This window comes from Lissotriton vulgaris, chromosome 8 (genome assembly GCF_964263255.1).
Source record: "Lissotriton vulgaris chromosome 8, aLisVul1.2, whole genome shotgun sequence".
NCBI lineage: Eukaryota > Metazoa > Chordata > Amphibia > Caudata > Salamandridae > Lissotriton > Lissotriton vulgaris.
This window is the reverse complement of record NC_141696.1, coordinates 1,237,465,803-1,237,481,646: the sequence shown is the minus strand read 5'-3', so window position 1 is coordinate 1,237,481,646 and position 15,844 is coordinate 1,237,465,803. Positions and strand designations below refer to the sequence as shown.

Genomic DNA, 15,844 nt, shown 5'->3' with positions numbered 1-15,844 from the left:
GCAGTAGGCTGAGATTCAGCCGCCGTATCACCAGACTGGTAACAGGCCTGCCGGCCATTTATGTTCTTCTCCTATCCTGGCGAGGCGTAGTGACTCTAACTATTACCTGTTGTGATTTTGTTTTAATAAAGGTTGAAAGGAGTGTAATGTTCAGAGACTGCATGTTTGCAGTCTATTGGTTGCGCACGTAGCCGTGCGCTAGCGCGGGCGTGATACGTCACGCCACGCGAACTATATAATAAAGGAGGCGTGGCCCGAGAGTTAGTCCGGACCACGCGGAAAGCAGCATCAGTGTCCCGGGTCCCGTTATTGCGCTTATGCGAATGGCGCTGCGCACATAGCGGTGAGGGCCCGACAACAGCAACCTACAGCGAATAATGATGAGAGCCTAAAATAATTTAATTTAAAAGGTTGCGAGTGGAGACAGTAACCATTAGTGGATAATAAAGAAAACCCAATAGAATATAGCAGAGAGGGTCAGCAGTGGGGCCGAAACCTACCGATGTGCGGCCAAGCTTATGTCCCTTGCTTGGCGGCTGTCCCACAGCTGCACTTGTTAACATAGCTCCTACAAGAAGGTGGACACGCATGCAGTCTCCTTTGTTAGATTTCCTCAAAGGCAGAATAAAAGCATAACACTCTGGAACTCAAATGGTTTAGCAGGAACCATGCTTCTCTATGTACATATGTTAGTATTACAGGAATTTACTCCGATATTTCCGACATAATAAGTCAGATATTGGAACATAGCTGACACTTCAGTATGGTGTCCAGCCACCTCAAAATGCGCATAATCCTTAATATACCACTCCACCCTGACCCCTCCTTAATTTTCTCCCACATCCCAACCTGTGTCGGGCTCCAACGTTCATATATCCATGTCGAGTGGCTAGGGCCTTTCCATGCATGGCTCAAAGTAAATTACCCTATATGGGTCTTCATATTGCCCCACTTTTTTGAGGGAAGTCCGACTCATGAAGATAGGCCGTTCCAAAGCGAGCAGCGGTCCAACCCTCTCCCAGGGCCTTCCGCTAGTCGTCCTCTTTGGGAGTGCTCAGGTCTATGCCCCAGGCCTCTCGCAGTTGGTCAAAAGAGTCTGGTGTGTCCAGATCCTGGGTAAATTTTCTATATCATATACTATATTCAAGTTAAACATGTCATTTAGGGATACGCCAATTTACCCTTGTTTAAAGGGGGAGCCCAAGCCCTTTACTCCTGATTAGGGGTAACAGTGCACAAAGTCAGAAAGCTGTGGTGACTATGCAGAAAAGGCGAATTTACTACACAAATCATGAATTCCAAAAGAAAATATCAGGAGGCTCTGTGGCGAGCTTCAGAAAGCATCCATGGAGCAAAATAAAGTACCCAAGTAGACTCAACTGGAAGCCATAATATAATGTACTTGTCAGACAATACTGAAACAATTTACAGCAAAAAAATTCAAAGGTGTTTTATTGAAGGACTTCACCTAAGGTGCTAGTCGCCCGAAGGATCATGTCTTGGGGGTAACATCTGCCATGGCCCTAACCATATCCAACTCCATGTCAAGCCGCTCTCACAGTCCTTAACACAACTGTAACTCATTCAGTGTCACCAACACGGGGAGTCCACAAGTAAACATAATTGCAAAAGATAGTTGGTTGAATGTTGTCAATTTGTTGTTTCTCTCTTCAATGAAAATAGTAAGGATTTGGCAAATACCAGTTTTGGTAGTTGTAACACTGAATGCCACCGCCAAAAGCCTGTTGTCTCAAAACCTTAATCCAAGACAACTACAATGTTGTCTTAAAAATGATGACACTAACCATGGGAAGGCCTACAAACAAGAAAAAACATTTTCTCCAGGAAAATGCTGTCCCAAATATGATTGCTAAAAGTCATAGAAAGTTTTAGTAAAATTCAGATGAATGCATAAACAGAGACTCAATCGTTATTGGCTGTGGGGTAAGCTACTTGTGAGAATGACCCCAGTGAAGTTTAAAACAGAGGTTTTTAGTGTGAACGTATTCTTATGATGCCCTCATCTCTTCCTCCGTAACAAGAAGACAACAATCAATAATTTGGTGTGAAGAAATGAGCTTCCTTTTCTTGATACTATCCATCCAAATAAATGATCTTTTTTGACTGCCCAGAAAATACGGAATACTTTAGCACTTTATTCTTTCTTACTGTTTATACAAGTATCTATTATATTTGTATATTATTTAAAGATCTGCCCCTCTTCTGTGCCCTTCCCTTTTGTTTAAGGACGTTGTTTATTGCAGGGACTGGCTCTGCATACCCCTCATCCTCGGTTTGTTTTCACGTGATGCATTTTTCTCTCTAATTTTTATCACTTTTAAAGGTCTTTTTCATGTTTGAAGTGCCTTAAAGATCGTTGTGCCTCAAGTGCCACAACAGTCCTTTCGCACATTCTGCATACATGTCGAAATGCATTGCGGGAGTTGTAATACTGTGAATATGACAGCAATGATTATGAAGTCATGAACTATTGTCTCACTATAAAATGTCCTCCCCATGTTTCTAAAGAGGTTAGTGCACACCAGTAACACATATGACCAACAGCTCTGCCATCTGACATGCATTGAACATCCACAACCCACCTAACTAAGACACAGGTACTCTTCCACAGATACCGTGGCACTGCAGAGTGAGAAAGCTGGGAGCGAGAAAATGAGCTGTTGGAAAGACACAGTTCACCTGAGAATACAGAAAAATCAACACTTAGCCCTGGGTCATAAACCTATCTAGCAGACAGCACAGTGCCCTAAAACATCCACCAGCCAACCAGATCTGTATGAAGACCTCCAGCACAGACTGCTACAAGGACACACCAAAGCATGCCTGGTGGAATGATGCTGGGTAGGGCTATGCTTACATGGAGGACAGATGTCCATCATGAGGCAGAGGTGGGACATCCAGGCAGAGGCACTTCTTGACTTTAAAAAAATATGTGTTAGTAGTGAAGCACAAACAACTGCTATCCATGAAAACGTTGGGAGTGGAAAGCAAGGTGGATGGCCTGCATCCTAGGGGCCCGATTCACAGAACTAACTTAAGACAAAATCCTAAACTTACTACTTTTGGTATTCGCAGAAGTTAGGATTTTGTCTTAAGTTTGTCTTAAGACAGACTTAAGACAGACTTAAGACAAAATCCTAACTTAAGTCTGTCTTAAGTCTGTCTTAAGACAAACTTAAGACAAAATCCTAACTTCTGTGAATACCAAAAGTAGTAAGTTTAGGATTTTGTCCTAAATTACTTTTGTGAATCGGGCCCAGAGATCGGTAACGGCTTCAGTAACATATCGATCAGCATGAGCTCTCACTGGGCCAACAGAGCACTTTGTGGTGCTCTGCTCTCAGTATTCAGACAAAGGTATCAGCAGCAACACATGGTTGCAAGTGTAAAAGGATATAGGAGAATGGTGAAGAGACTGGCCACAGCCAACAATGTCTTCTCACACCACACAATTTGCATATCGGGTGAAATTGTACACTGAGCCCTGGTGGTGCGACGGGCCTTGGACCTAGTAACAAGTGCCCTGGAATTAATGCAGACCTTACAAATGTCGTCTAGAGAAAAGTCTATCTCCGCACAGGACAGTGAGGAGGCATCCAGCAAAAACAGTGAGTGCATCATTGGCATTTGCAGAGGAGGCGGCTTCGGGTGGGGCACGCTCAAGGACACACACGATCACTGGAAGCAAAGATGCAAAAATACCTGCAGAACAGTGTTCGTAACCTAAACGGTTATTACTGTCAAATTGGAATATTTTTGGAATCTGGCAAATATGGCTGATGTCAAGTTCTTGATACTTTTTCTATATTTGAATGTCCCTTGAATAAATAGAACATTTTTTGTTATATATGCAAGCATTGTCAATGTGTATTTGTTAATCAATGTGCAGTATTTTGGTTTTACCTTAGAAGTGATTCCATGTGATTTTTGCTCTGCGCAGGTTTCCTTGAGCATCCCTTGCTGCATCTTGTGGTTGAAGGGGCAAGGAACATCATCTTCATCACAGCTGTTGTCATCTGGTACAATGGGAATGCTTTTTTCTCTTGACAATGTTGTGTAACGCATCACAACAAGGAACAATCTTGCATGTGGTTTTGGAAGAATTCTGCAGTGCATCTCCACTTAGTGCAGACATTGGAGCCTGCTCTTCAGGGGTGCAAATGCACATTCCACTACTGAACGTGGGCACCCACGACAAATGTTGTTGCACTTTTCACTGGATGTCACTGCATTCAGATATATGGTGAGGGTTGTATGTCAATACAACGCGGTGTTTACACCGCACTACCATTACAACGCTGGTTTTACTATGCAAGCCGTTACCACGACTTGTGCTGTAGGGTGCTGGACTTAGGAATAGTAAAATTTACTATTCCAACACCAGCGTATGTACAGCAGGGAAGGTGTTGGAATAGTAAATCTACTATTCCTTAGCCTAGAGCGCCCTGCAGCGCAAGTCGTGGTAACGACTTGCGTTGTAAAACCAGCGTTGTAATGGTAGTGCGGTGTAAACACTGCGTCGTAATGGATGTTCCCCTATGGGGAGGAGCCAGGAACATAAAGCATACCCACTGTCACCTAAAGGAGCAATGCAAGACTCATCACTGGAATTATAAAGTGCATGGCTATTGCACATTCGTGTCTGTGTAATAAGTGATGTCAGCAAACTCTGCTCTGACCAAACAATTGCAGAGTGATTGGGTTCCTGGCATTACAAACTACTTGTATTTTTAAGAACTGCTTATATTTTTGACTCCAGTGCAGGTATAGGGTTGCAGAGGGAGGGCAATTCAAGCCATATGTCCTTTCCACATATCCTATCACAAAGGGGAAATGTGTAATTTTATAAAAATCAAGCTTGCTATATTATAGTGTGTTTGAAAAGATAATTTGGGTGCCAATCCTGGTCAACACTGCTCCCATTAATTGGTGAAAAACCTTGGAAGGCATTCTGCGATACACCTCCTGCTGTTGCTACAATGCCAAGAAAACAGCCTTAGGCCAGGAGGTTCAATGAACATCGGACTGGGGAATATGTGGGTCGACCCTAATTTCTTAGGGTATTTCTACATATTACTGGGCAAAGCTCATCAAAAAGGGCATGTCTCACCAGGGACATCTTAAGGATTTTGGGGGCCCCGGGCCAAAAGTATTTTGGGGGCCCCTGTTCCGAACAGCTTTGAATTTATGGTCCAATTTTAGCTCTTTCATGCCTTCTTTGGCTATGTCACTGACAGTGCACATGCACACTTTTTCAAATTCTAAGTGTGTTTACATCTATTATTCAGGGACAGTGGTATGTGTTTCAATATTGTAACACAGGAGCAGCTCACTAATATTACTGCAAATAATCTTTGTAACACCCTCCCATTTCTCATAAGTGATGTCCTGTTTTGATCTAAAAGAAACCATTTCTTTTGGCTGTTACATTAAACATAAACAGAACATTTCTCTGCAAACTGTCAATCAATCAATCATTTGTAAAGCGCACTACATACCCGTGAGGGCCTCAAGGCGCTGGGGAAGGGGGAGGGGGGGAGACCACTACTGATCAAACAGCCAGGTCTTGAGTATCCTCCTGAAGGTCAGCAGGTCTTGGGTCTGTCGTAGGCTCAGTGGAAGGGTGTTCCATGTCTTGGCGGCGAGGTGGGAGAAGGATCTGACACCGGTGGTTGTTCTTCGGATGCGCGGGCCGGTGGCGAGTGAGAGGGCGGTGGAGCATAGCTGGCGGTTGGGGATGTAGAAAGAGAGCGGTCTGTTGAGGTAGGCTGGGCCGGTCCTGTGGAGTGCCTTGTGTGCGTGGGTGAGGAGCTTGAAGGATATCCTCTTGTTGACAGGGAGCCAGTGCAGGTTTCTCAGGTGGGGAGTGATGTGGCCGTGGAGTGGTACGTTGAGGATCAGTCGTGCCAAGGTGTTTTGGATGTGTTGTAGTCGTTTGATGAGCTTGGTCGGGGCTCCCGTCTAGAGGGCGTTTCCGTAGTCTAGTCTGCTGCTAACGAGGGCCTGGGTGACTTGTATCTGTCGGGATCCATCTGTAGATCTTACGGAGCATGCGGAAGGTGTTAAAGCAGGAGGAGGAGAAGGTGTTGACTTGCTTGGTCATTAAGAGCGTTGCGTCAAGGATGATTCCCAGGTTGCCTGCGTGGTGGGTGGGTATCGGGGCTGCCCCCAGGGCCGTTGGCCACCAGGAGTTGTCCCAGGCTGAAGGGTTGGAGACGAGGATGAGGACTTCGTCTTGTCCGAGTTCAGCTTCAGACGGCTGGTCTTCATCCAGTCGGCGACGGCCTTCATTCCTTCGTGGAGGTTGGCTTTGGCAGTGATGGGGTCCTTGGGGAGAGAGAGGATCAGCTGAGTGTCGTTGGCATAGGAGATTATGTTGAGGTCGTGCTGTCGGGCTACATGTGCGAGCGGGGCCATGAAAATGTTGAACAGCGTCGGGCTGAGGGAGGATCCCTGGGGTACGCCGCATATGATCTTGAAGGCTTTGGAACGGAATGGGGGGAGGCGGACGCTCTGGGTTGTGCCAGAGAGGAAGGAGGTGGTTCAATCCAGAGCCTTGTCTCGGATCCCTGCGGCATGAAGGCGGCAGAGAGGTCTAGGAGGATGAGTGCTGCGGTCTCACCGTTGTCCAGCAGGGTCCTGATGTCGTCGGTGGCGGCGATAAGGGCAGTCTTGGTGCTGTGGTTGCTGCTGAACCCTGACTGGGAAGGGTCTAGGATTCTGTTTCCTTCGAGGTATCGGGTTAGCTGTCTGTTGACGTATTTCTCCATGACCTTGGCCGGGAAGGGGAGCAGAGAGATGGGCCGGAAGTTCTTGAGGTCTCTTGGGTCTGCCTTAGGTTTTTTGAGTAGGGTGTTGATCTCGGCGTGTTTCCAGATCTCTGGGAAGGTCGCGGTCTCGAGGGAGAGATTAATGACGTTGCGCAGGTGGGGTGCGATGGAGCTGCTTGCTCTGTTGAAGACGTGGGGCCGGAATGGGTCTGACGGAGAGCCGGAATGAATTGTGCGCGTGGTCTTGATAGTGTCATCGATGCTCACGCTGGCCCAGGCTAGCAGGGGGTCCTGGTCGATGGTGTGCGGAGTGTCTGTTGTGTTGCTGTCTGTTGGGGCTGTCTTGGTGTTAAAGCTATTGTGGATGTCTGCTATCTTGAGGTGGAAGAAGGTGGCGAGGGATTCCCACAGGGCTTTCGACGGCGGGATGTCATTGGTGATGGAGAGTTCCTTCACGATGTTGAAGAGCTACTTGCTATTGTGTGCATTGTTGTCAAGGCGGTCTTTGAAGGAGGTCCTCTTGGCCACCCTGATGAGGTAGTAGTGGTTGCGGATGGCGTACTTGTGTGCTGCGTGGCTGTCCGGAGTTTGTTCACTGTGCAATTTCTTCTCTAGCTTCCGTCAGGCTTGCTTGGAGGCTAGGAGTTCTGGGGTGAAGGGGATGGCCCTCTTGCTGGTGTCTCTCTGGGGGCGGGTTTCTTCAGTGGGCGAGGGTATTGGCATAGTCCTCGATCCAGCGTCTGAGGCTGTGGGAAGCGTTGTCGGTGTTGGAGGGTTCGGTGGGTGGGCTGAGAGCGAGGTTTGCGTGTAGTTGGTCTTCGGTGATTTTGCTCCAGCAGCGGTGGGGTATCTGTTGGGTGCGGTGGTGTGTGGTGGGTTTCTGGAAGGAGAAGTGAATGCAGCGGTGGTCGGTCCAGAGAATTTCGGTGGTGTGGCTGACGGAGACATGCAGGCTTGAGGAGAAGATGGGGTCGAGCGTGTGGCCGGCGGAGTGGGTTGGCGTTGTGACGAGTTGCTTCAGTCCGAGGTTGGCACGGTTGTCAATCAGGGTTGTGGAGTTGTTGCCATTGTTGTTCTCAAGGTGAAAGTTCAGGTCTCCGAGGAGGATGTACTCGGTGGAGGTCAAGGAGTGCGTGCTGATCATGGCGGCGATGGAGTTGCTGAACTGGGGCGGGATACGTGGGGCGGTAGACGAGGGTGCCTCTGAGGGTGGAGTTAGGGTCTGTGTGGGTCTGAAAATTCATTGGGTTCGGCGGTGCTTAGCGCGTCATCGATGCTGGTCGAGACCCTGATGCTGTTCTTGTGGATGATGGCGATTCCTCCTCCGACTCCGTTGGTGCGGTCTCTGCGGGTGATCTTGTAGCCATCTGGGATGGCTATGGCAATGTCAGGTGCGAAGGAGTCGTTAAACCAGGTCTCTGTCAGGAAGGCAACGTCGGGGGATCTTGTGTCGAGCAGGTCCCAGAGCTCGACGGCATGCTTGCGTGCGGAGCAGGTGTCCAGTAGTATGCATTGGAGATGGTTGGGGTCTTTCTTGTCAGGTGGTTCGTCGGCTCTGAGGCTGGTGTAGCTGCAGTTCCGGCAGGTGAAGGGGCGGCCTTGAAGCAGGTGTGGCTCCGTCCGGAGTTGAGAGAGTGCAGAGTGCTGGCGTCGTAGTGGCGGCGGTCGTCGTGGCGGGTGCGGGGGCTAGGGGTTCTGCCGCTGTGCACGGTCCAGGCACAGACATGCTTGTTTTAGGTGCGCCTTTGGCGCGCCTTTGGCGCGGCCGGACAGCGGCGGCATATATGGGGAGGTGGGAGGGAGGAGCAGCTGGGAGGCGGGAGCCGGGGGCAGCGAAAGGGCAGTGGGCAGTCAGGGGGACGGGCCGCAGGGGAAACAGTGGCAAGGGTGGTGAGGGACGACAAAGGTAATAGAAGGAAAAAGGGGCACAGAAATAAGGGAAAAACTAGTGGCACAGAGGGCAGAGGGGCACAAACAAAACGAGTGGAACAGAGGGCAGAAGGGCATAAAAAACGAGTGGAACAGAAGGCAAAAGAGGCACAGAAAACAAGGGGAAAAAGAAGTGGCACAGAAGGCAAAAAAGGCACAGAAATACCGGTCAAACAAGTGGCACAGAGGCAAAATACAGAATACAGAAATACAGGGGCAGCTAAGAACAGAAGGTAGAAAGGGCAGAGAGGCACGGGGGCAGCGAGGGGAACAGAAGGGAAAACTGTGCAGGGACACAGGGGCAGCGAGGGGTACAGAAGGAAAGACCGGGCAGAGAGAGCATGGGCACAGCGAGGGGAACATAGGGAAAACAAAGGGGCACGGACCACGTACAGGCAGCTGGGGAAGACAGAAAACAGCAGTCACAGACAGAACAATGAAAATACAGGAAATACAATAAAAGCAATAAGGTGGAGGATGAACAAACCTACCTACAGCCTACCACTGGCCAAAAGGGATGAGGCGCAGGTGGTAACCTGCGGGTGGTGGAGGGCCTCGAGCTTCCTCAGCAGCGACAGCTGGGGCAGGGAGACACAGGCGTTGCTGTGCGGAGGGGGGCGACCTACCTGGTAGGGTCAAGGGTCGCAAATTGACTGTAATAGACTCTCACACACCAACCACATTAATAATAAATTAAAGAAAAAAGGTATTTAAAACAATCTGTTTAAGAATTATTTAAGGCCATCAGGGCAAGAGTCTGCACAACAGAGCTGACTCTATCAGGGGCTCCCCTGAAATACTAGGGCGCTGGGCCAGAGCCCACTGTGCTCATGCCTTATAATGTCTCTGTGTCTCACCTGTATGCTGAGCCTGCACTTGTTATATATCTCTCCTCTGCGTCTGATCAAGTATTCTTTTCTTGTCCTTAGACTTTCCTGGTACCTTCTCCTTCTCCTCTACTGCACTGCCAATGGCCTCACCTTCCTTCCCATCACATATAGGACAGCCATTTTGAAGTGATGCAGAAACAATGTTTATAACTTGCGCTTGGTTATCACCTGCTTGCGCTAGGTGGGGTTTAGCAAATTTTGTCAAGTGCAGAACTTCTGTTTGTGACCATTTGCAATTTGCATATTTTTAGCACATAACAATTGCAATTCGCACCTAGAAATGTGTTTTTAGCAAACCTCTAAATCTGGTATAAAATTTTGCAGCAGATCTTTTGTGCACTTTTATACTTTGCACCACCTTGCTTTTGCATTCTCATACAAGTCAGGGGATGGTTTGTGACTCGCAAAACTTTATTACATCGGGTACATAGTTTCAACTATAAACAGAAAGCAACTAGGGAAGCAGCAATTTGGTCAAAATCATCTTCGGATTGAACTGAATAAAAAACATCTTTTTTTTTTTAAATCCTAAAAATACGTTTGTGTGATGAATGTAAGGTTGAAAAAAAGGAGAGCATTTCCCTGATATTGGGCAAAAAATGTTGTTGACTCAATGTTTTCAAGTTGTTTTTCTTTGATGAAAGACTTTTCCAGTCCCTGGATGCCCTGTGACTCCACCATTAGTTGGCAATAGACATGGGCCCCACACACAATGTTACATTCTTTTTTTCCACCATTGAGTTCGGGTGGGTATCAACGAAATTCAGGGACTCAACTCAACATGTTCTCCAGGTTTCCTTTGGACCCACAAAGTCAAATTCAACTTTTCACCTCCACCAAACCAGGGAGCTTTCAATCTTCTTTCCTCAATCAGACACAGTAGCAATGTGAGCTCTTCACCCAGATGTCATATGGGCTCTCATGTATTACACTGATTGAACCAAGCCCTACCGCAAAGCTGACTAACTGTTCATAGTCTTTGACAAACCCCACAAGGGCCCACCTATTTCCAAACCCGGCAATGCAAGATTGATAGTCAAGCACACCCAAACTTGCTATCACAAAGTCATAGAGCCCTGTTACCCCCAATCCCCTAGAGCTCACTCTGCACACGAAACAGCTGCCGGCAACGGTTGACTAGACAGTCTTAAGTACTTTATTTAAGACATGTCCAGATACTATGCAGAGCACGTGAATCTACAGCAGCACATGCTACAAAAGAAAAATTGCTGAACTATGCAGAGCATGTGAATCTACAGCACTACACTCTACGAGCAGATGCTTACCAAGTAAGTAACATTTTCCTGACAAAGCATGGGTTACTAGTTATTAATAAAACTAATTTGGGCATCATTTTGAGAAACAAAGATTGAAAGATACATTAGCATTCAAGACTGTGTAAGTTCTGGTTTAAAATGTGACAGTCTATAACTGATGAGAAAATATTTATGGGGAAATTGTCTTTCAATGTTTCAGGATTTCAAGTTAAACATGCATTTTCATCACTCGCTGACTGGAAAAAGGAAATCCCTCACCCTTTAAATACAGAGTTTCGGTTAAACTACCAAATACCACCCCATATCCCTAATTTGGCAGAGCTGGACTTAAAATATGGAGCTTATGCAAACTTAAACTGCCCAGCAGAAGGAGCTGGTAAGATGATGTTTTGAACTCAAACTATGGATATGCAGAATTCTGCTGTCAACAGTATATTAGTGTTTCATATGATGCAAAATGCATGAACAGTTTTTATACAAATTCATGTACGAAATTTAGTTTTTTGTAGGTAAACACATATACCCAAATGATGTTCTAATTAATTCGACACATTAAATAGTGTTTACTCTGTCTATTACAGACACCCTCTTCCTCATATTTTTTGTATCCCTTTATATTAACGGTTTTCTTAAATTTGCTGTAAATCTCAAATCTAATTTCCTCGCCCTGTTACATATCCATTTGTTTTTGGGCAAGGTCCAGCATTGCAGGATGGCTACAGTGTATGCAGATTTCTAGTTTATTTCAGTTGCATTGCTTGCCCATGTTACTTTATATGTATGGTCTTCAGATAAAGATCGCAATGGAGAGGGACACCAAAGGGCATATTTACCAGTGGTCGCCTCCACATACAAAAAGTGGTGGTTTGTGGGGATATGGGTGCCAGGGAGTGCGAGGAAAGTGTGTGGGGGAGGCAGCATGAGGACCATAATAAAAATACTTTAAAAAAAGGTTAAACTTACCTGCTGCCGGCCGCCTCCCACGCGGCGCCTCAGTGCTGGGTCTTCCTCGTCTCAGCAGACACTGTGACTTCTTCACAGACTCCCCGGGCGGATTGGCCTGAGTGGGCTAGAAAGAGGCTCCGCACAGGGAGTATGTGGGGTTTCTCTAAACTAGCTGTTCAATTGTGCCTGGTTAGAGAAACCTAAGTGCGGATGTGTGTTTTGGTCGGCCTCAAACGGCCTGCCAAACACACATGAGCACTTAAAGAGTGCACGTAGCACTTCTCCCCACCCACCCCCCCCCTCCTCCCATGCTTCCGCCTGCCCCTCCCTGCACACGCTGGCTGACAGCAGCTTAAAAATAAAATGATAATGAACTATCTTTCTATTTTTTTTGCTACTGCCTCAGAGCGAGTGGGATGATGCTCCTCTGCCATTGCAGAGAAGCCACACCTGATATTTACTAACATTTGACACAATGCAGTACAGCAAATGAAGTTGCTGCACTGCATTGCAGAAAAGGGATAGAACAGAACTGTGTCATATTTGCAAAAAATATGGCACTATTGTGCTATCTCTTAGAGCTGGCCCCCTTGTGGCCGTGTAGTGCCAATGCAGGCACCCTTGCATCGTATCACAAGTGGACCTGTGTTGTGGGCAGAATGTTTATGTGCTGCACAAAAACTATACTTTGAAGCTATTTCCTTTTTACATGTCTGCCGCAGAATGCCGGATCATGCAAAAATAAAAAGCGGGAGGAAATAAAGGTACAAACCCATCTATGCAAGTCGTTGTAAATATCGGTTTGTATTACAATACATGGGTGGATGCACCAAATGCTCCTGCACCACCCATGTAATGTATGCCTGACACAACATAACGCAGGACAGTGTAGTGCGCTGTGTTGCATTCCTTTTTTTTCATAGCTGTGCAAATCAGAATTCGCATGATTGTGTAAATCCCTAATCTGAGTTTGCGTCGGGCTGTGCCAAAAAAGTGATTCAACCCAATGCAAAATCTTAGTAAATCTGGGCCTTAGAGGCTGACCGTCAAAAGCATTGATCACTCATTAATGTGTTTGTGTCTTTATCGAAGATGAATTAATTAAGACAAATTAGGAAAAATGTGAAGGCTTATTTGTAGTGATGCACTCCAATCTGAGCATGTGTAAAGTGAAAATGAGTGTAAATTCATAGTCTTGGTGTCAGGTTTCTTCTCAAAGACATGGCGTAGCCATGGTTATCGGGCAGTACGCTGGTAACTGTACTTTACCATTGGCATTCCTGAGTCTTAATGGAACTGAGCTCCTCATTGGTTGCTAAATACTCCTAGTTGGATTTTGAATATCCACGGACTAAAGTGGGTAAAGAGTCTAGGCTAACTTAAGAGGTGATTAGGGTTTGGACCTTAGAGACAGTCTGACACCAACTAATGACGCTCAATAAAAGTTATTGGCCAACCAGAGCTATTTTTTTTAACAGCACAAAAGAATAGTCATCTTTTCAATATAGTTTTGTTAAAGGTCCAAGTAGCTGTAACCCTATATTTCCTTGCTCTGGATTCTTTGGTTCTAATTCCATTATCTTGTTATGTTTTCCTGCACGGGTGAGTTGTGTCGTGAGTCTAATGGTAGGTGCTCCAAAGGAATCTGTCAAGATTGCTTCCCCTCTCACCTAACTCAGTGCTAGAATCGTACCAGTAGTTTGCTACAGCAGTGGTTGATCTTTCCCCAATTTGGAACCAGTATATGTGAAAATCAATATGGATATGAAACATGAAAAGATATATTGTGGGGATTGCCAATATCAAGAAGATAAGCACTAAATTCCAAACCCACTAGAAAAGAATGGCTTTTGATAGATGCCATTTTCTGTCATATAAATCATAGAGGGTACTGGGCTTCTATTTTTTATTCAAAAAAGTATTTTAGTTGGCATTCCCACTTGTGCTATGGTTATGAACCTTTTGTTTATCAGAATCTATGAGTCCGTTGAATTCACTCCCTGACTCATATCTTCCAACACGTCTTGTTCTTCCAGGGAGGCTCGTGGAATCTTTTGTGGAATTAATCAGGATGGTGACAGCTTGATTCATCCAGAATGTAATTTTTTTCTGGGTCTGACAAAACTGTTCAAAAGCAAATGGTACATTTTTACAAACAAGTAAAGGAAGGCACCAGGTAATTCCCAGTTTCAGTGGAGAACACTGGCAGTGAAATCAATTGACCATGTGCACTAGTGGCGTCACTGTGGGGGGTGTGGGGCAGGTGCCCCAACTGTAATAGTCCTGAACCGCCTATCCCCCTTATGCCCCACTATCGGGTGACAGCTGCAGCCAGCAAAAATAGGCACTGGCTACTCAGCTTGTGAACAGCAATACTGTTCTTCTTCACTTTTCATATTGTACTCACTTTTGAATTCCCTAAGAGTATTTGATTTTTTTCCCAAGATGTTGTGTTTCAGTATTTTTATCATACAACATATTGCTCATATATAGTGCATACCATGAGAAGAGCTGCCTCTATATATCTGTGTAGGTTCAGGTTGTGGGTGGGTGTGTTTATAACCGGCAACAATTGAGAGCTGTGAAGTTCAGGCCAAAAGTTGGGCAAATTCTCACAGAGCCCCTCAATGGCTCACAAAGGGGTTCAGACTGCATGTCCACCCAAACCTTACTCATGCTGCAGAGCGCATAGTGCAATGATCAAGGGTACCAATTGTAAATGTGATTTCATGATAAAGTGTATAAAGGAAGCACACAACTGTTGAAATATTGCATCAGGGAAATATAAAGAAAAGTTGTTTTTACATGACAGCTGGTGCGTTGTGTGTAGGGGAGGGGAAGGGAAGGAGATGTAAGGAAGTATGTGCAGGAGAGAGTGACAAGAGGGTGCTGAGGAGAAAAGAGGTGAGGTGTGAGATATGCAGATGGATCGTTTCATAAAGATATCAGTCAGGCAGGTGGGGATAACTAAAACGGGGGCACATTCCACTGCTAGAATCTAAATAACCCATAAGTGGTGAATTAGTTATGTGATCAAACTAAACTGGAAGCACCCCAGAGAGCCTTTTTAGTCTCATATGCTTTCCTGCAACGGCGCCCACTTTTCCACTCTCTGCTGACTGTCTCCTCATCGCCACTCCTCCTCCAGGTGCAGCGCTTTAGGTTTCAGCACGGTGCCCGCTTTTATATTTTTATTAGCTCCCCATTTTATATTCTTATTAGCAAGGGTGGCCGCGCGATATTTTCAAAATGCGCAGCTCGCCTAACTTGCACATTTTCATCTACATTTTTTATTTTTGGCAGCGCTGCATGCTTTAACAATAGCAGCCGCACTCCTTTCGTTTCCTCGGAGTAGCAGCCAACGGTGGCCGCAGGCCTTTATTTACAAAATGTGCATCTCGCCCCACTCCAGTGCTTCATTTGTTTATTAGAACTGGTGCCTGATATTAACAAAGTGCGCAGCTCATCCGAATTGTATGATTGAACCTACCATTCTGTATTGTGCTCCGCTGGACTCGGGCTGTACTGTTCCTATTGGGCGCAGGGTCATGACTGATTTGCTAGTGGCTGGGTCCAAACTGGAAAGACATAGTGAGCAAAAAAAGATGGATTTAGACCCAGATCTCTGTACTGGGGTGAATGTATGACATTGTTCTGCATTCTGTCCATCAATTGTTCTTTTTGCATTTGTCACCCCGAGTGGGACCAGTATGCCCAGACGTGGGTCCTGTGCTCTCCATACCACTGGAGTCAAGCTATCCTGGCTGATGAGGGCTGAAAGCCTGAAACTGGTACTAGGATGCCTGTTTCCAGTCAGTCCAGGGAGGACCTGGCCTGGCAGTTCAGGCTGGACTGTTCCCATTGGGCGCAGGGTCATTACTGATTTGCATATTGCTGGGTCCAAACTGGAATGGCATGGTGAGCAAAAAAGCTATGGATTTGGCATGTAAATCGCGAAACAATCATCTTGTAAAAGATGATAGTCTCTTAACAAATCAAAAATGTATTTCTT

General features: G+C 46.2%; 1 protein-coding gene across 1 annotated transcript in view; it reads left to right on the top strand.

Annotated features, from left to right (window-relative positions):
* TEX26 (testis expressed 26) overlaps window positions 1-15,844 on the top strand; it is a 105,061-nt gene that overhangs the window by 68,370 nt on the left and 20,847 nt on the right. Inside the window, exon 6 of the mRNA XM_086935139.1 lies at window positions 11,087-11,263. Coding sequence (XP_086791265.1) covers window positions 11,087-11,263 — 177 coding nt within the window. The remainder of the gene's footprint in view (window positions 1-11,086; window positions 11,264-15,844) is intronic.